Genomic DNA, 25,179 nt, shown 5'->3' with positions numbered 1-25,179 from the left:
TGAAAATCTGAAAGAAAAAGTATCAGATCAGGTGAACTGAAACCTTTCCTTTCAATAATTCAGGAACCTTACTTGTTAATTATGACCTTCTCATTTATTTATTTCACATTTTTTACTGGAAATGAACTTCCCAGTCCAAAAATTCTGATGAGCATTAGTGCTCAGAGCTTTCCGCCCCTTATGATTCCAAGGAGAACTGAAAGCACTCAAACACCTCATATGTTCCTCAGATAAGCAGTTTGATTCTATATTCTGCAAAGCAGGGACAGCCTGCCTATGTCTACACTAGCCCCAAACTTCAAAAGGGCCATGTAAATGGCCATTTTGAAGTTTGCTAATGAAGTGCTGACATACATATTCAGCGCCTCATTAGCATGCGGGCAGCGGCGGCACTTCAAAATTGACGCGGCTTGCCGCCGCGCGGCTCATCCCGATGGGGCTCCTTTTCGAAAGGACCCCGCCTACTTCGAAGTCCCCTTTTTCCTGTGAGCAGATAGCAATAAAGGGACTTCGAAGTAGGCGGGGTCCTTTCGAAAAGGAGCCCCATTGGGACAAGCCGTGTGGCGGCGAGCCGTGTCAATTTCAAAGTGCCGCGGCCGCCCGCATGCTAATGAGGCACTGAATATGTATTTCAGCACTTCATTAGTAAACTTCAGATGGCAGATGGCCATTTCGAAGATTACTAATAAGGCGCTGAAATACATATTCAGCGCCTCATTAGCATGCTGCCAGCCGAGGCACTTCAAAATTGCTGCAGCTTGCTGCCACGCAGCTCGTCCAGACAGGGCTCCTTTTCAAAAGGACCCCGCCAACTTCAAAATCCCTTTATTCCTATCAGACAGTAGTTTCGAAGTTGGTGGGATCCTTTTGAAAAGGAGCCCTGCCTGGATGAGCCATGGCAATTTTGAAGTGCCATGGCCAGTGACATGCTAATGAGGCACTGAATATGTATTTCAGTGCCTCATTAGTAATCTTCAAAATGGCCATCTGCATGGGCTAGTGATTTGGGCTAGTGTAGATAGGGCCAAAGTGATTCACACCTTAAAAGATCAGACAGGCACAACAGATCCAAGGATGTGAGACATGTTGTCTAAATAACAACATATATCTAGAAAGAATGCAAAAGCCAAGATGAAGAATTCCAAATATATTTGTGCCACTTTAAAGAACATGTGATAAAGAAGATGTGGATAAACTGTTGAAATAAATCAAATGTAGTGATTTATGAACTTGTGCAAACTACTATATTTAGCTAGATATTACTTCATTCAGTATGGGTAGGTATATGGCGGGATAAAATCTCTTTGTACCATCAAGTTTTGACTACTATTAGTAGAGGAATACCAATTAAGATGCATCACTGATCTGATTTTGTGTGGAAAAGCCCATTTAAATTTCAATAAAATATATATCTATAGTTTGTAAAAGGACATTATGAAGCTGAGAAGCACAATTTTATTTGTTGTTCTAACAAATTTAATCACACTCCTACGTTACAATTTTGAAACCTATTGGTAATGAAAAGATCCTTTAAATACTCTCACCTTTATAAAGCAAAAATATGATTATAGGACAAAGTAAAAACAATGCATCAAACATTGCTTGTAAAATGTTAGTTTCTGAAATTGCAACAATGATCCAGGGTGACCAATGTTTAATTCAGCAACTCTTACTCAGGACATACTCACGCTATCATTATGGACTCAGAGGAAGTCATGCCTTTACAAGGTCTGCAGGGATGGGTCCTATGTCATCAAACATATTTTAATAAGGGAACACTTGACCTATGGAACAGATCATTAGCCAGTCTCCACTGGTGTAACTTCACTGACTTCAACACCTGAGGATTTGCCTCTAAGTGTGAGTATTCCCTTATCAGGCTTTCCAGTTGAAATGGACCTTCTGGAATCTCTGTATCATATGAAGCATCCATAAAGCATCTTAATTATGGCTGTCATTTGCTGGGAGAGATAAGGGATTAGGAAACCTCCACACGTCTTTCCACTCCTCATTACTCCTGCGCTTAAGTATCCATAATTTGGCCCTCAAGACATAGTGGTAACCAAGGCCTTGACAAGGCTCTCTGTACTGGATGAATTTCACTTAAACGAAATATCTAAATGGGAGAATACAACTCATGGCAACACAGTTCATTATGCTGTGAAGGAAACGGCAATGAGGAGGGTTATAGTCCTGGCTGTTAAAGAAAGAATGGTGGTATTTGGATGTGAAATTACGATGACATTTTCATGTGAGCTCTGTAAAGCGTTGTGGTCAGCCCACACCAGATACATCATGATTGCATACATGTTGGTTTAGAAGCTCAGAAATGGTCTTTCTGAATAAAATTTTAAAAATAGATCAAGTGATAAGTAATGAGACCACTTAAAATCTCAGTAAATTTCTCTTAAGATCCAATTCTTCACTTCTCTCTTTGAAGTCAATGGAAGCTGTGCCATTGTCATCACTGGAGCCAGGACTGGCCCTTAACACTGCATTATATATCATTGTTTAGCAAAGACTTTCATGCAAATAAATATTTCCCTGAAAGAGAAATTATCAACAGAGCTAACTTGGAGTAATTTATTTTATGATGTTTGAGGTACAAACGATAACTCTGATAACCACAAGTTATGAAACTCATCCTTAGTACACACATTTTCTCAGCTTCACATACATTTTTTTTCCTTGGTAGTTTGGCAACAAATTCCAGTGTACACAAGAGGACTAAATTCTGCCGTCACTTTGATCCCACTGATTTCAAACACAGCAGAACTTGTACTACTGGGGGCAGAATTCAGTCCTAAACAGCAATAGGACAACATTTGATATGGTTCTGCAGACAAAACCCAGGGTTTAAAGATAATGCTGTAGACAGGCAGCCTGATATTTTGCCATGTGGCATAGAGCTCAGCCATGCATTATGATATTCAGCAAACCTTTAACGCTACAGTTTAAAAATAAATGATGGAAAGAACAAGCAAAGCCCAGAGTACTAAATGTTTTACCAAAATCACATCTCTATTATTGCTGTTGTAGTATCCTTGTGGAGAAGAATCCAAGGCTTCCAGCCCAGTGACCTCAATGAATACTTTTCAAAATAATCAAAGCTTTGTGCTTTAGCAGCCATGTTTGAATAGCATTCAGGTCTAACCAACATTCCTGAGATCAGCACTTTGGCAATTATTTAAGAAAACAGTTGCATTTTCTTTGAAGTAAGCTAGTTCAGACAGTTAAAAAGTTATACTGTGTAAAAATTTACAGTAAATAATACTAAATGTTTATGCTGCCTTATCCCTTTTAAAGGAAATAAAACATACTGCAAACATTGAGTTAATTTAAAGTACGCAAGGATAGAGAAGGCACTGACTTTGAATAAGGGCATACTGATTACTTATGACATCAGTGGGTATTTTATCTATGCAACAACTCGGGGTCTGATCCAAATCCCACTGAAGTCAACAAGAATTGGCACATTGCTTTCACTGAGGTTTGGCTCATACAAAAGTAAAGACAAAAGAATTTGATCCAGAATAAATAAGTATAATAAAGAATGATCAAATGTCCATATTATATACTCTTAAAAAAACTATATTGATCCAAATTACCCAAAATGACCATACTCTAAACCCAATACTGATTGTGTTTCAAAGTTGGGTTTGTCTTTCGACAGTGCTGGAGCATTTCAGGATCAAGGCTTAACCAGTTGGTTTGTGGAGCACTTTTTTCAGCTGGAGCAACCAGTGTGGGAAGAAACTGCTTATATGCCAAGAATGGGGTGGCTGTACAGTTTTCAGCCCCTTTTGAGAGAGGTGTCACTGTGACCATGGGTACGGTCAGGCTCCGTTCTGGACTCAGACCTGGAGTGCTGGGAACTGCCTGTACTTGATTTTTGAGGGGAGATTTTGCCTTTTCTGTCTTATGACAAATTAGAAAAAAACACACTGAAATAACTGCGACAATGAGTAAAAACGCCACCAGAGCAAGTGGGATAATGATGGACAAAGGATTCTTGGTTTCACTTGGCTGCTCTCGGGGACTTTTGGTATCTGCTTTGACTGTGGCCTGAGTCCTTGCTGATCTGCTCTCAACTGGTTCCCCATTAAGTAATGAATCTTCTTCATTTTGATCTCCCCAGCGATTTTGGTTTTGCCACCTAATTTGTGCAGTCTTTTCCAATGCTTCTGTACGTCCCTCATGATACTGGGAAACTGGTGCCTCTTCCATGGAAGTAGTATGACTTTTTAAAGGCATTTGACTAGTGAAACCCTGCACGTGTACAGGATCAGATGGCACTATGACATACTGAAAATAGCCTACAGCAGGCTGCACATCATCAGCCCTGAGAATGAATGCGAACGAGTCATTTAACACATCAATACCTGTCAGATTAGCACCTACATCAACCAGCACAACACCTCTGTCAATGTCATTGTGTGTGAACAAATTAATTCCAACATAGGTAACATCATGTATCGACCTTCTTCTTACAGTTCTTCCATGTGCTGGGGGCACTATCACTTCAAATTTGGGATTGCTATTTGTCAAATTAGCCAATACTGTAGCATCCAAGTCCTTGGTCTTTAATTTATAAGCCATGTTGTTTGGAATTTTCAGGTCAGATGCAACTTTCACCAAAGGCCCAACTGTGATATTGAGTACCTGTCCTGTAAGATTACATTCTGGGGTGAATAGCATAAACTCTAGTATATCCTGAGATGCAGTGAGATTTGTCATAAGGTAAGATAGTTTCCCAGCATGTAAGTCTGCCTGCTCAAACTTAGTAACCTGCTCACTTCCAATCTGCAAGTAGCCATATTTGAAGGGTACTGTTATTTCATAACTAATGTCAGTACTTTTTCCATTTGTTGTAGCTGACAGGTGTACATTACTAACAGTGACAGAGGTCTGACCCTGTGGAAGCACCACATCAGTCAGGTTAACTAGGGTGAGAGAGACTGGTGTGACATCAAGGTTGAAAAGTTTGTATAATGGGCGATGTTTGCCATCAGTCACACTGAAATAAAAAACCCCAGAGGATGAACTTCCATCTTGCACAAACCAAACTCTGCCACTGTCAACATCAGCTTGCGTGAAATCTCGTATGGATGTGCTGAGATTGTTCATCATTGCTAAGTAGCCATTGGTGGGATTGCTAAGAATGGTGTATTTGATCTCTCCTGGACTGTTGTCTAAGTCCTCAACTTTCAGACTTTCTGGTCCTAGCACAGATGTATCTCCTTGCAGAACTTTCAAACGCAGCCCTTTAGTCTTCAGCTCTGGAATTTGGTCATTCACTGGAACAATGGTGATATTAAACATTTCTTCCAGAACATCAGTATTGGGCTTTCTTGCTGACTTGCTCTTCAGGTTTAACCAAACAGCAAAAGTGAAATGATCGGCAAGTGATTCAGAGTTATCGTGCATGTAAACAATTCCAAATTTGTTCAGTATGTACTGTGAGAAGTTAGGCTTTTCTTTGGTAACATTCCTTTCTCCTACCACAATTATGCCATGCTGAGGTAAAGATATAACTTGATACCAGACTTCATATATAGAACGTTGCATCTCAGGTAACTTAACCAATAGATTTGAAGCATCTAAATTTGTTTTGTTGATTAGGACTTTACCCCCTTCCTGGACAACAGCACCTTGCAGAAAGAAAAAGAACAATTTAAAAATATAACTTGGTCATAGCAACACTTCACAAATAAGATGTGCATATACAGTAGCGATACTAATGGTGCTCAGGAAACAGCAACGTGGAGTCAGTGTTTCAAACACTCTCCTGGTATAGTTATATTCCACATTACCATCTGTCAAAACTGGAAATGGATTAGCACAATTTTTTTAAGAATACAGATTTAAAAGTCAAAGGATAAATTTCTATACTGAGGGATGGGATGGATTAAAGATATAGCAATACCCTACATCTACATCACCCACTCTGTTATTATCCCTAGAAATTACTACCACATCATTACAGCACAAAGAGAGAATTGCAACCACAACATTAAAGAGAAACAAAAATAAATATACTGAATTTCTAAAGTGCTTTAATATTTTAAGACCTATTAAGAAAAAGGGTTACTGAACTTTAATTTCCCAGGCTAATCTTCTGGACAGGTATCAGAAAGAGGTATACAAACATAATTCACAAAAACTATTTCTATTAATAATAAACTCAAAAACCTTTCAGCTTTTGCAAAACATACGTTTTGGACTTTACCTACCCATGAAAAAAAGCAAGCTACAAAAACATGCACAAAGAAACCTACAACTACACAAAAACCTTCTTAGACTTCGAAAAAGCCTTCAACAGCTTTGATAGAGATATTTTGTGGAAACTGCTGCAACACTGTGACATCCCATCCAAAATTATTAACCTCATCCATTCAACGTATGAACCCTCAACATGCCAAGTTGTTCACAACAGCGTCTTGACAGAATCCTTCAGCATACTCTCAGGAAGGCAAAAAGAGTGCCTACTGTCACCTTTCCTGTTCTTGATCACAATGGGCTGGATTATGAACAGGACAACAGATGCCCATCAACAGGGCATTCAGTGGACACTTTTCAAGCAGCCCGAAGACATTGATTTTGCTGACAATGTCACTCTCCTTTCACATCAACATGAAAGAATGGAAGAAAAGGTCACAACGTAGACAAAACTGCCTCAATGCCTGCATCAAGCATTAACAAGGGAAAGACCAATACAATGAGGATCAACCAGTCCAACAACACCACTATCACACTGGGAGGGGATGACCTGGAACATGTGGAGCAGTTGATCTACTTGGGGATTATTACGCACAGAGACAGAGGAACAGATGAGGATATCAATGCCAGGATAGAGAAAGCAACAGCTGCATTCAAGACTCTTCATGATGCATCTGATGAAGTGGGTCTTTGCCCATGAAAGGTTATGCTCCAAAAAAATCTGTTAGTCTATAACGTGCCACAAGACTTCTCATTGTTTTGTGGATACAGACTAACACGACTACTCCTCTGATATTTGTCCCACAAATAATATCTATAAAGACGAAACTGCACATCTTCCACACAAATGTGAAGAGTGTGCTCTGGTATGGATGTGAGACCTGGCGTACTAAAAAGTCTTCAAATCACAAGCTACAGACATTTCATAAACAGATGCCTGAGGTACATCCTTCACATCAAATGGCAAGACTTTTTCACAAATGAGGAGCTGTGGAACAGAGCAGGCCAAGAACCACTTGACCTTCAAATCAAGAGAAGAAAGTGAGGTTGGCTAGGCCACACTCTCAGAAAAGTATCATCCAGCATAGCCTGTCAAGCTCTCACATCATGGAACCCATGAGGAAACACAAAAGAGGAAGACCTCAGACAATGTGGAGAAGATCTACTGAGACTAAAGGACAACAACTGGGCAACTCCTTGAGTCAGCTAGAAGTTTTTTTCTCAAGACAGAGTGAAGTAGAGGAGACTTGTAGATGACTTATGCTCCACTTGGAATACAAGGGTCTAAGACAAGTTAAGTCAAGTCACATTTTGGCCAATCTTGCTTTAAATGGTTACTGAAACAACTGGAATTTTTTTGCAAAATATCACCTATCCTGTCATCTATGCTATAAATACTTCTGTCACTTGGTATTGAGGAAAAGTTTCCCTGCATTTTTTCTAATTTGCTCATTGGCTTTCACATGTGATCATAAACATTAGGAGGTTCAAATCACCCAGTAACCTTACCTGTATTTGCAAGCAGGCAACTATTCTGATCGCGGCTGTTAACTTCGTATGAAATGGCAATCTGAAACACTTGGATATCCAGAGCTGCTGGTGGGGAGGAGACTGTAAATGTGAAGGAATCTTCTGCACTCCAGCCCACACCATCAATATGTGTGTGCTCATAAATGATTAGGCCTTTATCCACCTGTCCAAAGTAGAGGGAGTCAGTCACTTGGAGAATTATCATAAGCACAACAGTCTGAAGCAGAACCAAGGGTCTATGATAATGCTTAATGATTGTATACATAATGCATGTAGGCAAACTACCTTGTAGTTCTACTTCTTTGAACATATAATCTGTGCAATCTTCAAGTAATTAGTGTTTGAGTCATTAGCTCTTAAATTTGCTTCCCTTTGAGGGTAGTAGAAGTGGCATAGAAATAAGTGAGCAGGCCTTGAAAGGGAAAGACAATAAAAGATACCTAGTATGGCACCGCTGGGAGCTGAAAGAGCTGGTTTGATGACTGGTAAGTCATATGCTTTCTAGAGCAGCTCCTTCACCATCTATGGTCCATAAGGAGCTGATTGGAGTCCTTGGTGGTTAGCTTGTATGCTCAACAGGGAGTGGCACAAAACAGCCAGTAAGGAACCTACCTCACATTCTATCCTGCTATCGTTGAGTAATAATAAACGTAAGAGTTAATAGATGAGATGTTAAGATTCAAGAGTGAGAGTCTAATAGTATATTTTCAGAGAAATGAAAACATACCTACAGAGAACACTTTTCCATCATTATTCTCAACACTTTTTTTTCCTACAAATGACACAAAGCATACACATACATACATACATAGTCTCATCAGTGTTCCCTCTAATCTTTTTCATCCATTTGCAGATTTTTCTACCCACTTGTGGAATAAATTTTTATGTGCATGGAGGCATGTGCGTACATGCACTACTACTAGAAACCAAAAAAATGAGCTGTGGGTGCTCTGCTAATCAGCTGGGTGGCATCTGAATCTCTCCTGAGCAGCTATGTAAGTGCACAGCTTACAGGGAACACTGGCACACACCACTTCTCCTAACATTGAAGCACAGATGTCCCTGGGAATGCCTATCTATTCAACAGCACACAGCAAGACCACTAAGCATCAGTCAGGGCAAGAAATGAATGACATATTTTCAACTGAATTTATGCAACTGTTTCAAATAAGATTAAAAATTAGCAGATAATTAAGTAAGTTGTATTCAGTTTAATTAAATAAATTCATTTGGATTTGATTTGGGGAGGAAGCAAGTAGTTAGTTGAATGACAATAAAGACTGTTAAGATACAATGAAAAGACTGCAAAGAAAACAATCAACTATATTCAAAATTAATCCAGCAGGACTGGGAAAGATGCACAAATTACGTTTTTTTTCTGCTGGCAACAAAAACAGCTGGCCTTGGATGAGTTATGCAGAAAATGGGTGATAATTACAGCATCACTGGCAATGAGGCAGTGAAACACAGACCCAAGGAATGAGAATAGCTAACGTCTTCTTCAGTCAAGATAAATGAGTTTCACTTGGGATGAGAAATGTATATTTCTGAATGCTGACTATCAGGTCAAAGATACTGAAAGAATTAAATTGAACCAAAATGCTTTCCAGTTCAAAACCAATTCACAAGACTTTCTACTTACAAACAAACTGAATTTCTTATTCTGCATGAACCTTAGTATTTTTCTCTCAAATTCCTACTAAATAATTGCACAATTCCATCGCAAATACACATTACCAATCATAGTTGCCACCTTTTCCACTATTGTTTACTTTCCTCAAAAAATGGCTAAAACACACTGAGCTAATCCATGTGAGAATTTTTCCTATCATAAAGCATTTTTTCACTCTTCTAATTTCCTTTTATGTTTAGATTAGGTGATGGTGGTTAAAACACCTGAGTCTTATTAACAGTACGGTTACCACCAATGGAGCTGAACTTGTTGGCTACTAAGGCTACATCCACACTACAAGATAAATTCAAATGTATTAAAATTAATTTTGTAACACTGGGTTTTACAAACTTGAATTTGACTATCCTCACCTCCACATAAATTCCCCACAAAGTCGACTTATTGCTGCCACACTCAATTACCAAACATTGATTGTTGCAGCAGTACATTGTGGAAACCTATCCCACAGTTCTCTCAGTCCTGTAGCATTCTGGGTATTTTTGCTGGTGCAGTATGGGAAAAAAATGCCCCACAAGTGGTTGTGAGTATGTGATGTCATCTTCTCACACTGCACTACCCTCATTCCCCACCCATGGTAATCAAACAGCCATTCTTTCAGAAGAAAAGAAGGAAAAGTAGAGAATCACAATGGTCGTTTCTACACATGCCACTTTCATAAATGACCTGAAAAATGCTAATGAGGTGTGGATGTAATTCCGAGTGCCTCATTAGCATAAGGTCACATGATTAGGAGTCCGGAAGAAGCTCTTCCAGACTCCAAAACAGCATGTAGAGGCGCGGACCCTGGGGGATCTCCCGGAAGGAAGTCCTCTTTCTGGAAGCCTCTTCTTCCTGAAAGTTTCTCAGCCACTCTTACAAGCATGATCCAACAGGCTAGTGGTCATGGGCTTCCTGGTACTGAATTCAACTTCACGGGCTTCCTGTTACCTAATTTCTGTGCACCTGGAGAGCAACAGAAATGGAAGCGGCCAGAGTGGACATCTATGGGGCATTGTGGGATACATATGGGACAACTCTGGAGGCTAATAAAGTCTATTAAAAGACACAGCATTTCCACAGTAGCTTTAATTTGAACTTTTAAATTCGAACTTGATGCTATGTCAAGTCACTTCTCATGGTATTATAATATCGATCTTAGTGCTCCCTAAAATTGACCTAATGGTACTTGCAGTGAAGACAGTGACATTTTTAAATCAAGATAACTGCCTTAAATTAGCCTGCATCATTTAGTACAGACATAGTTTTAGGGTCCAAAACTCCCTACGACAGAGAAGACTTAAAATGTAGATATAGACACATTTGGTTCAGTACTTCTGTAATTTGTAAGGTTAAAAGGCATTAGAATTTGTAAGGTCTAAGGTTACAGGAAGAAGCTGTGTGATATTTCAAAATATATCCACAATGGAACAAAGTAAAATTTGCATGTGCAACCCAGGCTATGACATTTCCTGATATGAGTACATAAACTGTGTAAACCTAATATTTCCAAATGCGTACATTTTAAGATCAGAAGGGACCATTATGGCCATCTGAGCTGATTTCCTGCATAACACAAACCTCATTATTTCGCCCAGTAATTCCTGCCTCAAGCCCAAAAACTCTGGTTGAACTACAGCATATGTTTTACAAAAACATCCATTCTAGATGTAAAGATTTCAAGTGATGTAGCATCTACCACATTCCTTGGTAAATTGTTGGTAATTGTTAAAATTTTGCCCCTTTTTACTCATTTCATATTGGTCAAGCTTCAACTTTCAGCCACTGGACCTTGTTATAGCTTTGCTAGATTTTATAGCTGTTTCCTATCACATGGGGTTTTAGAACTGGTATGTTTGTTAATGACCGCGCTCACCGTTGCACACCAGGACGGAGGTGAAAAGTATGTTACTGGTGACCAGTCAAGCAGGATCCGTGGGAGAGACAACATTGTTATCGGTACTTGGAATGTACGCACATTGAGAGCAGCAGGGAAGTTGAGAAAACTGACCCATGAAATGGAAAGATACCACTGGAACATCTTGGGTATCTGTGAACTGCGTTGGAAAGGCTCTGGTGAACAATCAATCAAAGGGGGTCATAAGTTGTACTTCAGTGGAAAGGAGGATAAACATGAGCACGGTGTTGGCTTTCCAATACACAGCGACATTGTGAATACTGTCATTGGATGCCGACCAGTCTCCAACAGATTCATCACCATCTGTCTGAAAGTATCCCCTTTCAACATAACCATCATTCAGGCTTATGCCCCAACATCCGATTACGATGATGGTGAGGTAGAAGAGTTTTACGATCAGCTACAGGATGTCCTGGAGCAAACACCAAAAAAGGACATACTTATTGTTCAAGGAGACTGGAATGCAAAAGTTGGAGCGGATGCATATAGTAACTGGAAAGGAACGTGTGGGACATACTGCAACACTGAAACCAACGACAGAGGCCTTAGACATCTGGAGTTTGCCAGGTATAACGACTTCATGCTGGCTAATACATTCAGCCCTCACAAGGCGTCCAGACGATGGACTTGGCACAGCCCCAGTGGAAACCATCACAGTCAGATTGATTACATCTTGGTCAAGAAGCGCTTCCGAACAAGCGTTAACATTGCAAAGACACGCAGTTTTCCAGGAGCAGATGTTGGAAGTCATCATGATCTAGTGATGATGTCATTCCGCCTATGCTTGCAGAAGATCTTAAAATCAAGGCACACAAGAATTAAGTTTGACCTTGAAAAGCTCAAAGATCCTGAGGTGGCAGAAGCCTTCCAAGTAAAAATAGGAGGGAGACTCGCACCACTGCTCATCCTTGGTGCTGAAGAAGCAGATGAGGACATAATGGCCTACATCTTTAATACAGCAGTAGTAGAAACAGCTACTGAGATTCTTGGCAAACACTGCCCAAAGAAGAAACCTTGGGTTACTGCTGATCTGCTTGACCTCTGTGACAAACAGCGAGAACTGAAAAAGAAGAAAGGTGAAGCTAGGGGGACTGAGAAATACAGAGAAATCAACAAGACCATCAGGAAAGGCATGAAGGCACCAAAACAGAATTGGGTAGAAGACCAGTGCAAGGAAATAGAAGACAGCCTTAACAAAAATAACAGCAAGAAGGCATACCAGACAGTAAGAGAGCTGACAAACGTTAGACAACCTAGAGTTTCCATAGTCCAGAACAAGGCAGGGAACTGCCTCACTGAAGAGAAAGAGATCCTTGGCAGCTGGACAGAATACTGTTCTGAGCTGTACAATGATAAAGTCGATGGAGACCCAGAAATACTGAAATGTCCATATGCTACCGAAGAGGACAGCCTCCCAATCCTTCAGGAAGAAGTAGAGGCAGCGGTGCGATCACTGAAGAAAGGAAAGTCAGCTGGAGTGGACAATATCCCAGCAGAATTGATACAAGCAGGGGGAGAAGCCATGATCAGTGCCCTTACCAACATATGCAGTAAGATCTGGCAGATGGGAAAATGGCCTATGTCATGGACCCAGTTGCTAGCAATCGCACCTCCCAAAAAGGGCAACCTCCAACAGTGCTGAAACTATCATACGATAAGCCTCGTTAGCCATCCAAGTAAAGTCTTACTGAAAGTAATATTGAACAGGTTGAAGCCCCAAGCTGAGATGATTATTGCTGAGGAACAAGCCAGCTTTAGGGCAGGGTGGAGTACCACCGAACAAATATTCAACCTGAGAATTCTCTGCGAGAAATATCTGCAGCATCAACAGCACCTGTACCATGTTTTTGTGGACTTCAAAAAGGCCTTTGACAGAGTTTGGCAGGCAGCATTATGGGCCACCATGAGAAAGTACAACATCAGCCCCAACCTTGTCCAAGTTGTTGAAAACCTGTATGACAATGCCACCAGTGCAGTTTTCCACAACGGTACCATTGGAAGCTGGTTCAGAACGACAGTGGGCATCCATCAGGGTTGTCTGCTCTCCCCCAAGCTTTTTAACATCTTTCTGGAGCGCATCATGATTGATGCCTTGGAAGACCATGAAGGAACTGTCAGCATAGGGGGCAGAATAATCACCAACCTTCGCTTCGCTGACGATATAGAGGGATGAACTGGAGGAGAAGAGGAACTTGCCAGCTTGGTAGAATGGCTGGATACCACCTCGAAAGCCTATGGAATGGAGATAAATGCAGAAAAGACAAAACTGATGACCAATAACACCAATGGCATCAGTAAGGATATAATGGTGAATGGACAAGCTCTTCAATGTGTGTCCAGCTTCAAGTACTTAGGTGCAATCATGTCAGATGAGGGGTCCAGACCAGAAGTCCTCTCCAGAATAGCACAAACAACAGCAGTGCTTACAAAACTTAGACCCATCTAGAGGGACAACATCATCAGTCTGAGATCGAAAGTAAGATTGCTGCGCTCACTGGTCATCTCAGTGTTCTTGTACACTTGCGAAATGTGGACCCTTACAGCAGAACTGCAGAAAAAGATCCAAAGCATGGAGATGAGATGCTATAGGAGGCTGTGCTCTTCCCCTTCCTCTACGATTTACTCCTAAAATGTTGGAGAGCAGGAGATGTCCCACATGACATGAAGGATGTAAACATCATCACTATAAAAACAAAGGCGACAAGGGTGACTGCAAAAACTACAGAGGTATTTCGTTACTGAGCATCACAGAAAAAGCTTTTGCCCATGTCATTCTCAAAGGCCTGCAAAAACTCTCAGATTGAGTCTATTCAGAAACACAATGTGGCTTCAGGGCTGGCAGGTCAATAATGGACATGATTTTCTCACTTCGACAACTACAGGAAAAATGCAGAGAACAAGGAAAGCCATTATTCATAGCATTTGTGGACTTAACAAAGGCGTTCGACACAGTCACTAGATCAGGACCATACAGATTATTAACCAAGATTGGCTGCCCACCAACCCTACTCAAGCTCATAACATCCTTTCACGAAAATAAGAAAGCAACAATGCAGTATGATGGATCTACATTGGAACTCTTTGCAATGAACAGCGGAGCCAAACAGGGGTTTGTTCTTGCTCCTACTGTCTTCGGTATATTCTTCTCAGTTCTACTAAATTGTGTGTTTCAAAACTCACACAAGCCATGAAGGGTCCTGTGGCACCTTACAGACCAACAGAAATGTATGAGCATAAGCTTTCATGGGCAAAGACCCACTTTGTCAGATGCAGGTAGTGGAAATTTGCAGAGGCAGGTATAAATAGGCAGGCCAGAGCAAGGCTGGAGATAACAAGGTTAACTCAGTCAGGGAGGGTGAGGCCGACTACCAGCAGTTGATCTGGAGGTGTGAACACCAAGAGAGGAGAAACTGCTTTTGTATTTAGCTAGCCATTCACAGTCTTTGTTTAATCCTGAGCCAAGGGTGCCAAATTTGCAGATGACATGCAGCTCAGCAGTTTCTCTTTGAAGTCTGGTTTTAAAATTTTTTTGCTGTAGGATAGCTACTTTTAAATCTGTTACTGTGTGTCCTGGGAGATTGAAGTGCTCTCCTACAGGCTTTCATACATTGCCATTTCTGATAACCGACTTGTGTGCATTTATTCTTTTCCGTAGGGACTGTCCAGTTTGTCCAACATATATAGCAGAGGGGCATTACTGGCACATGATGGCATATATTACATTGGTAGATGTGCAGCTGAATGAACCCGTGATGGTGTGACTGACCTGGTTAGGTCCTGTGATGGTGTTGCTGGTATAGGTATGTGGGCAGAGCTGGCACCGAGGTTTGTGGCATTGTTAGGTTCCTGAGTTAGAGTTGCTGTGGTGTGGTATATAGTTGCTGGTGAGAATTTGCGTCAGGTTGGCAGGTTGTCTGTGGACAAGGACTGGCCTGTCTCCCAAGCCTGTAAAAGTTGGCGATCATTGTCCAGGATGGGTTGTAAATCACTGATGATACGCTGGAGGGGTTTTAGCTAAGGACTGTAGGTGATGGCCAGTGGTGTTCTGTTGGCTTCTTTCTTGGGCTTGTCCTGTAGTAGGAGTCTTCTGGGTATATGTCTGGCTCTGTTGATCTGTTTCCTTACTTCCTCGGGCGGGTACTGTAGTGTCAAGAATGCTTGGTAAAGATCCTGTAGGTGTTTGTCTCTGTCAGAGGGGTTGGAGCAAATGAAGTTGTATCTTAGTGCTTGGCTGCAGACAATGGATCGTGTGGTGTGCCTGGGGTGGAAGCTGGAGGCATGAAGGTAGGTGTAGCGGTCAGTGGGTTTACGGTATAGGGTGGTGTTTATGCAGCCATTGCGTATTTGCACCATGTTGTCCAGGAAGTGGATCTCCTGTGTAGACTGGTCTAGGCTGAGATTGATGGTGGGGTGGAAGCTGTTAAAATCCTGGTGGAATTCCTCCAGAGTCTCCTTCACGTGGGTCCAGATGATGAAGATGTCATCGATGTAGCATAGGTAGAGATGGGGTGTAAGTGGACGAGAGTTGAGGAAGCGCTGTTCCAGGTCAGCCATAAAAATGTTGGCATACTGAGGGGCCATGCAGGTGCCCACAGCTGTGCCACTGATTTGGAGGTATATATTGTCACCAAATCTGAAATAGTTGTGTGTGAGGATAAAGTTACAGAGCTCAGCCACCAGTTGTGCTGTGGCATCATCGTGGATACTGTTCCGGACAGCATTTATTCCATCTATGTGTGGGATGCTGGTGTAAAGAGCCTCTACATCCATGGTGGCTAGGATGGTGTTTTCTGCAAGATCACCAATGTGTTGCAGTTTTCTCAGGAAATCAGTGGTGTCTCCGAGACAGCTGGGAGTGCTGGTGGCATAGGGTCTGAGGAGAGAGTCCACATAACCAGACAGTCCTGCAGTGAGTGCCAATGCCCGAGATGATGGGTTGTCCAGGATTTCCGGGTTTGTGGATCTTGGGTAGTAAACAGAATAGCCCTGGACAGGCCTCTAATGGTGTGTTTGTGTAGATCTGTTCCTGTGCTTGTGTAGGGAGTGTCCTGAGCAGATGGTGCAGTTTCTTAGTGTATTGCTTGGTGGGATCCGAAGAAAGTAGCCTGTAGAATTTGGTGTTGGAGAGTTGCCTGGCAGCCTCCTTCTGGTAGTCAGACCTGTTCATGATGACAACAGCTCCTCCTTTATCCGCCTCTTTGATTATAACGTCTGAGTTGTTTCTGAGGCTGTGGATGGCATTGCGTTCCACACGACTGAGGTTATGAGGCAAGCAATGCTGTCTTTCCACAATTTCTGCCTGTGCACGTCAGCAGAAGCATTCTACGTACAGGTCCACAGTGATGTATTTCTCCACACAAGATTAGATGCCTCTTTCTACAACCTGGCAAGACTCAAGGCCAAAATTAAGGTTAAGAAAGTCCTCGTCGGGGAACTCCTTTCGGAGATGATACAGCTTTTGTCGTTCATAATGAAGACACTCTACAGTCACTGATGGATTCTTTATCCAGAGCCTGCAAGTTGTTTTCCCTTGACATACACATGAAGAAAACTGTGGTATTCACTCAAGGTATACCTCAGTGACGCAATGTCATTCCAGATAACAGCCCATTAGATGTGGTTCAACAATTCTGTTATCTTGGATCTACTGTCACCACAAACCATCCAGGGATGAAGAACAGAACATTAGAATCGGGAAGGCAGCTACTCTTTTCGGCAGACTGACAAAATATGCATGGAACAATCCTAAGATGACAGTGAAAACAAAGATACTAATCTACCAGGCATGTGTATTGAGTATACTGTTATACGGTTCTGAGACATGGACCACCTACTCGAACCAGGAGAAAAAAATGAACAGCTTCCATCTTCACTGCATCCGCAAAATTATGAATATCAACTAGCAAGATAAAGTTTCAAATGCAGATGTCTTGCCAAGTTGTGGCATACCCAGCCTCATAGTGATCCTAAACAGGAGAAGACTACAATGGCTTATTCATGTGAGAAGAATGGGTGATGAATGTCTTCCCAAAGAAATCCTTTTCAGTGAACTGTCATGTGAGTTGAGAACAAGAGGACGACCAAAGCTAAGATTCAAGGATACATGCAAAAACACCTTGAAAAAATTCAAATCAATTCAAAATCCTGGGAATCTACACCATCAGACCGAAATACCTGGCAATGATTGCTACGACAGGGCACGTCATCCTTTGATAGTATATGTGCCACAAAAAAGAACTTCATTTTAGAAGGAAAAACTCTAAGACTCGAGAATTCAAAAACAGACTGAGGTGGTTATTGAAATCGACTGTGCAAATCCAATAGTGGATGCATAAGCCACAAGAGAAGCTGCAGAGTCAAACACTGCCCATAGATCCTCACCACTGCTGCTAACAACCATCTCTCAAGATGAAAAGGGGCCATACCATTACTATAGTATCATATATCTTTTTTCTATGTAATACTTTTAGATCACAACAAAATCACCACTTAACTTTCAGTTTATAACCTACATAAATTGTGCTCTTTAAGTCTCGCTGTGAAGAATGTTCTCTGAGTAATTTGTTTTGTAGATAACACAATTATATTCACAATTACACAAAGGCTCAGTAATTCTATTTTAGCAGCAGCCATGAAGTAAGATTCTTCATGGAAAGTAAATGAAGTTCCCTCTTTTTAACCCGTCAAATTCAAGGTTCCACATAATTATCAAGATTCTTCTGTCCACCTGTTCCATTTGGGAGGCGGGTCGAGAGAGGGAATCATTGTCCTCTTTAAAAGGATAATCTAAAGTTCACTGAAGTCAACAGAAAGACTACTGACACCAAATGACTGCATCTATCCCTAAGTAATTATGACATTTGGGCCATGTCTACACAAGCCGCTCTCTTTCAGAAGGGGCATGTTAATGAGGCAGAGACATGCATATTCCCTCCTCATTAGCATAACGGTGGCCAGTCATGCTTCAAAAATGCTGCTTTCAAAACGCAGACTGGCTGTACAGACACAAGCTCTTCAAAATAAGCGCAACACTTCCAAATTGCCTTATTCCCAAAATTAATTGGGAATGAGAGAATTTCGAAGTCTGGCACTTATTTTGAAGCACCTGCATCTATACAGCCAGTCTGCATTTCAAAAGCAGCACTTTCAAAACATGAATGGCTGTCATTATGCTAATGAGGCACTGAATATGCATGTCAGCACCTCATTAACCTGTTCCAAACTGCCTCATTAACATGCTCCTTCTGAAAGTGAGGGGCACGTGTAGACAAGGCCTTGGAGTTAAACACAAGGAACTTCCTGGATGACTCTTTCCCCAGGACCAATGGGTGTCAACCTTCGCAGTTGTGATGAGTAAGAAATCAAGAAGTGAAACTGGATCTGCTGACTGGCATTGGACTTTGGAAAAGTCAACCTTAGTTAAATAAATACCATTGTAACCAAAACAAGAGACTATAAATTATTTAGACTTCACCAATTTCCAAAAGAGAGAACAGGGGCTTCTGATATAGTGGTCACTGCAAACTGCCAGATGTTGAATGATGCAGCTAAATTAGGCATGATGGGACACATGCTTGGCACTAAACAAGTGAAAAGGACGGGGCGAACAATGAATAACTAGGATGCACATTACAATAACAGCCTGTCCTGGGGTGTTCTGTAACATGAATGCTTACCATGGACTGCGTAAAAGTAGAAATCTCCTGTGAGATGTTGTTAAAGCCTGTTTTGATTAGTCTTCCAAGTTTTGGGGCTCTGACAACTGTAAAAGTGATAGTTCTGTTTTCCGTGTTGGCCACATCATTGGTTACAGCTTTCAGATCATGAGATGAAATAAGTTTTCTGGACCCTAAATAATTAATAATTAGCAAGAACAGAAGTTTACAATTATGTAAATTTTTCACCACTAGAAATCTTTCATATATACCACACAGGCCATAATCTAAGCATATTACCATTTGCCTAGCACTTTATAAAATTAACTGTTTGACTATCTCCCTAAATCGCATCTCTCAATACCTAAAGAATAAAAGCATCCCCCAACAAATTCAGATCTTTGTCTTTCGGCAAGCTCACACGAAGTAGCCTTTTTATTTATAAAAGTACAAAACAAAAAAACCCACACACCACAGCTACCACCAGTACACTCCGTCTCTATCAGTTTCTTCAAAGATTGCATGACTTTAAAATTAAAGGATAAGGCACAGTTGGTGAGTTAGGACCCCAGGATTTTAACTCTGGAGACCTACAGTCAAACTCTGACTGAGGGGCACAAATGAAAATACAGCAAAAGTTTGCATTCCACAGGACTCAGACAAAGTGGCAGAGGTTATTTTTGTAGTAGTCAGTACTGCACTTTGTTCGCCTCAATGAACCAAGGTCATCCTCCAAATCAACTAAACATAAAATGCTGAAAAAGTAAACAAAAAACCTTAAAAGCACCACACAATAACCACAGTGGTGTGAAACAGAGAATGTATCTACAAAAGGATTTCAGTTATATTAAATTAATTAAATTAATATTAAATATTAATAATTCAGTTATATTAAAACAAGCATAGAAATAGAGGCGGCCATAACTCCTTTGCATACATAATACTATAACACTGGATGCTCACAGGATAAGGAGTTACCAAAAGACATTCTGGAACATAGCCAGACCAAACCAATGTATAGAATAGTGGTTACAAAAGAACAAAGCTAGCGACTCCCTAGAAGAGTGCATATAACATCTTCAAATGCCATGCTTCCAGCTTTGTAAACTCAACATTGCCATGCAATGTTAGCCATTTTATTTTAGTTGAGACTAAATACACTCATCCCTTGCTATACCAGCACAATTTGTTCCCAACTTTCTGCTCGTAGGCAAACACTCGTAAGAGGGATACTAAATTCCTAATAAAATACATGTAGAAGTCTCTGATTGGTTCCTAGGGCTTCTAACCCAGGGAAGGAGTGGCAGCAGGTGGCGCTGCTTTGGAAAGGTAAGTGAACCTTGGGTTGGGGAGGGTTAAAGGCTGGGGGTAGTTTGGGGCCATGAGCGGGAGGGAGGGTTAAAATCTAGTGGCAGGTTGGGTCTGTTGGGGGGGTTCAGACTGACATGGTTTGGGGCTGCAGTGCTGGGGGCGGGGGGGGGGGGTCAGGCTGTGGGGCCATAGAGGGGTACAGGTGACAGGGGGGTCTGCCTGCTATGGTGTGGGGCCGCAGGGCCAGTAGGGTCGGGGGGTCAGGTTGCAGGGCCGTGGAGCTTTCAGGCTGCTGCAGTACGGGCCAGTAGGGTCATCAAGCTGTCGCAGAATGGAGCCACGGGCCCGGTCAGGCCGCCACAATTTGGGGGCCACAGGACTGCCAGGGGGGTCTGGCTGCAGTAGGTTGAGGCTGTGGGGCTGGCAGGGGGGAGTCAGACTACGGGGGGGTTGGAGCCGTGGGGAGGGGATTAGGCTTGTATTAGCGGGAGGGGAGCTCACTCATGGAGTGAACTAAGGGAGGTATGCGTGTCCCTTGTTTAAGTGAGTACTCGTAAGTAAAATAAATGAATAAAAGTTTAAAGTGGGATGAGTGTACTTCTGAAACAGCAATCTATTCTTTAAAACTTCCTTACAATGTTTTCTTTTTGATCTGATGAAGTGGGTCTGTCCCTCAAAAGGTTACCACCTAATAAATTATTTTTTTTAGTCTTTAAAGTGCTACAGGACTCCTTTTTTCCTTTTGATGAAAGTTTTCACAACTCATTCGCAATAGGTTTAAGATTACCACTTCAGCTTGCCAGAAAAAAAATGTATTTTTGTTCTTAAAACCTACAAGGCAATAGTCTTCCATAAATTACAATAAAGGGTGGTCTCATGAATTTCCCAGACTTCCTTCCTCTGCAAGTTTAGCTCTCCTAGAACAACAAGCATTTGTGGGTATACATAGATCATCTTGGACATTTGTAATATATATTTTAGGGGCCTGAAATATCAACCAGTCTTCAGTAAAATTTAGTCTTTATAAATGAGTAATGCAGAATAATACGTGAAGAGTGGGAATGTTTGGGAAAAATGAGCTCAGATTTTACCATAAAGGATTCTACTTACTTACAAGGAAATAACTGTATCTTATCTCAAAGTTGTTATATACTTTGAAACTGAGCTTCCTTGAGTTATGATGCTGAAAGGAGCTTTTCCTGTTTTGTCCTCTTTCATCCTTCCCCCTGCTACCCTCTCTGTGCCACTCAAGATCTGCACTGCTTGGGAAACATTAGCCATACTTCTATAAATAGGGTTTTTTTAATTGCATGTTTTTTAAATGTTCCCCCTCCCCGACTTCGCCTCCTCTTCCTGTCTTTTCCTTCTCCTTCTCCTCTGGTTAAAGAAGGAAGGAGAGTAGTGAGAAGGTGAGGCGGCCACGTCTGCCATGGAAATATGAAAGTGGAATAAAGGACCCATCAGAACAATGTAGTTATTACTCAAACATTTTTATAAAAATCACCCTCCACTCTTCAGCCAATTTAAGAAGTAGGGAGCTGCACACCAGAAAACAGCTATAGAGGTGCAGATGATCGCACCCACCACTGACTGGCTCGGATAACTCTCTGTCTGTATAACTATTAAAACTCTGCTTTCATCACTCAGGCTCACTCAGTTACTCAGGACATTATGTCTTCCAACTATTTATTTTTGAGAACAACTTCTCCTACTCCAGATACTTCTGTGCAGACACTTGTCTATGACTTGCAGCAACCCTCCTTCCATGCTAATACATACTATACATCATAAATAGTTGCAGAGAGGTAGCCATGTTAGTCTGTATCTTCACAAAACAAAGAAGCATGCCCATGCTTTATGATGTGTACAAAACAAAGAAGTCATGTAGTACTTTGAAGACTAACATAGTATTTATTAGGTGATGAGCTTCCATGAGACAGACCCAATTCTTCAGATCTGGAAATTCTGATGAAGTATACTGGCCCGACGAAAATATAAGAGAGAGATGTTGTGTTGGAGAGTTGTCTAGCTGCCTCCTGTTCATAGTCTGACTTTCAGAGCCCTGGCCAGATTCATTTTATTTGCTTCCCAGACTATCATAACAGAGATAGCAATTACCTTATGTAGTACAAAGACAGCTTCCCCATCTTTGATATTCATAGTGTTCTCAGGCAAATTACTAGACACTTGCAGTAAGTAATTTTCTTTCCTGCCCTCTTCCTCATCTTTGTCCCTGCATTCTTCTGTCCTATAGCTGATTTGTCAGTTTTCATTTCATTTTTTTTCTATCATTATGTTTTTGTTGTGCCAGTTATCTTTAATCAGAATCTCCAGATCTGAAGAAGGGGGTCGGCCCCATGAAAGTTAGTCTTTGAAGCACTACATGACCGCTTTTTAGTTTTGTATACATCATAAAGCATGAGTAGAACAGCTTATGCCCAACTTTGCACATGAGCTCTACGAAGTGTCCACGCTTCTTCTGCCCATGGTGCAAAATTCCTGAAGTCACTTCGGTACTGAGACTTCCTTCAATCTCACAAAATGTAACCAGACTGACTATTTGTGGGTGGGAGGCTAGTAAAGGAGAAAAGAAAAGAAAAGAAAGTGTTATTACTATAGGCACAACTCCTTCAAGATAGTTAGAGTGCTGCTCTTCAGAAATGCTGAATAAAACAAGCTTAACATACATTACTACAGACTTTTTCCATGTTGGAGGGCTGTCAGAAAGTCTAGTGACTCTTCCCACAAAAATGTGTCATGTATTTTTCTTATAATTATCTTTGGCTTACAGCAGAAATTCCTGTAAAACCCGTGCCTGAGGCAAGTTGCAAACCAAAAAACACCAGACAGGCGTGGTACAGATTAATGGGATTGTAAATGCATTTAGTTTAATCACATTTATACTGACTGAATTACAAGACCATACTGCAATAACTTTTTTTCCTTTGTTTCCTGTACGTGCTTCTATTATACAGCTTTATTTACAAGTGTTATGTTTTAAAGGTTAAATAAACTTAAGTATTTCTCTTATGCTAGCTTAACACAACATACAGATGAATAGCTGCAGCACAAACTTCCCCAACACTGAGGCTACATCTACACTAGCCCCTTCCTTTCGGAAAAGGCATGGTAATGAGCAAGTTGGGAAGAGGCTAATAAGGTGCCATGATGAATATGCAGCACCTCATTAGCATAATGGTGGCTGCGCACGATTCGAAAGTGCCGCTTTCGAATCGCGCACTGCCCATGTAGCTGGGGGTCTTTCAAAAGGACCCCCCCCGACTTCAAAAGCCCCTTCTTCCTAAAACCAAATGGGAGGAAGGGGCTTTCAAAATCCAGGGGGCCTTTCGAAAGGCCCCCGGCTATACCGGCAGCACGCGTTTTGAAAGCGGCACTTTCAAAACGCACATGGCTGCTATTATGCTAATGAAGCACTGCATATGCATAGCAGCACCTCATTAGCATCTGCCAAAGTGGCTCATTAGCATCCCTGTTTCAAAAGGCCATGGCCTATGTGTTGCGGCACAGGAAACCAAATAGGAAGAAGAAGCTTTGGAAGTCCAGGGGGTCCTTTCGAAAGGCCCCCGTCTCCATGGGCAGCACATGATTTGAAAGCAGCACCTTCAAATCGTGCACTGCTGCCATTATGCTAAGGAGGTGCTGCATATTCATGGTAACACCTCATTAGCATCTTCCCAACTCACTCATTACCATGCCCTTTCCAAAAGGAAGGACCTAGTGTAGGTATAGCCTGAATGTCTCCCTGGATGTCTCCCTGTCAACCTTACCTGGAAGAGACAGGTAGGTCAGACAACATGCTATCTGTACGAAAGATGTAGCAGCAAGATGCTCTGGTAAGAGACAAATCTTTTATTTCTTAGATTCCAATAAAAAGGTGAAGCTGAGATGTGAGTGAGAGCCTCCCAGAAGTCAATCTCTGGTTTTAAGCTCCTGTCTCATATAGGGATCACTCTTGGACAGAAATGTGCAACATCAGAGAGTGAAACTTGCCTACTTGCCTGTGATGAGTACAAAACGTCTCTGATGAGTGTTGTCATGTTTCCCCATCATTAATGAAAACTGGCTGATGAATACAATTACACATAACTTGAAAAAGCTTTGGCAAAATGTATCATGTAGCATAGCACTTCTAAAGTTACAATCTACTGAATGTGTATATTTAAGTGCGTGTACCATTTTTATACGTGAAGTTAGAACTATGAAGCCTGAATCTGTTTACAAATCTAGCTGTGATAATGATATTCCAGAAACATCATGGCTCAGTTCTCACATCAATGATCTGTGAATAGTCTTGGGTTTTTTTTCTGTAAGCCTAGATTGTGATTGGTCCTGCCAGAAAATGTGGCCTGGACACCTAATTCTGGAACCCATTTTGGATCTTGTACTTTGCCACTCAAGGTGAAAAAAGTTTGAACTGACACTGAAACTCCTGCCTTGGACAAAGGGGCTACAATGGTGGAAAACCAGACAATAGGGTTGTGGTCAGACACCAGAAGACCCCCCACTTACCACCCAAGATGCCTACTGGCAACATCTAAGACTGAATATGGGGAAGGATCAGGCCTAAGCTAGGAGGCTGCCTTGCTTGTGAGAAAGATAATGAGAACTACTCTTACGGTAAAAATGTGCACATAACAGGTTCCTTAGTATATTACACATAGGCCGTGTCCACACTAGCCAAAAATTTCGAAATGGCCATTTCGAAGTTTACTAATGAAGCGCTGAAATACATATTCAGTGCCTCATTAGCATGCGTGCGGCCACGGCACTTCAAAATTGATGCAGCTCGTCCAGACGGGGCTCCTTTTCGAAAGGACCCCAGTTACTTTGAAGTCCCCTTATTCCTATCTGCTCAC

The 25,179-nt window shown here is 41.5% G+C and overlaps 1 protein-coding gene across 2 annotated transcripts in view; it reads right to left on the bottom strand.

Annotated features, from left to right (window-relative positions):
* Window positions 1–1,433: 1,433 nt before the first annotated feature.
* Window positions 1,434–25,179, bottom strand: part of LOC142013765 (chondroitin sulfate proteoglycan 4-like) — a 60,667-nt gene continuing 36,921 nt past the window's right edge. The window contains exons 8-10 of one of the 2 annotated variants that reach the window (XM_074995572.1): window positions 19,013–19,185; window positions 7,729–7,912; window positions 1,434–5,651 (exon numbers count right to left, since the gene is read on the bottom strand). In XM_074995572.1, the coding sequence (XP_074851673.1) occupies window positions 3,625–5,651; window positions 7,729–7,912; window positions 19,013–19,185 (2,384 nt within the window). In that variant the 3' untranslated portion in view covers window positions 1,434–3,624. The remainder of the gene's footprint in view (window positions 5,652–7,728; window positions 7,913–19,012; window positions 19,186–25,179) is intronic. The other variant, XM_074995573.1, reaches the window with a different exon arrangement.

This window comes from Carettochelys insculpta, chromosome 5, assembly GCF_033958435.1.
Source record: "Carettochelys insculpta isolate YL-2023 chromosome 5, ASM3395843v1, whole genome shotgun sequence".
NCBI lineage: Eukaryota > Metazoa > Chordata > Testudines > Carettochelyidae > Carettochelys > Carettochelys insculpta.
The sequence above is the reverse complement of the archived record's forward strand: the minus strand, read 5'-3'. Positions and strand labels throughout refer to the sequence as shown.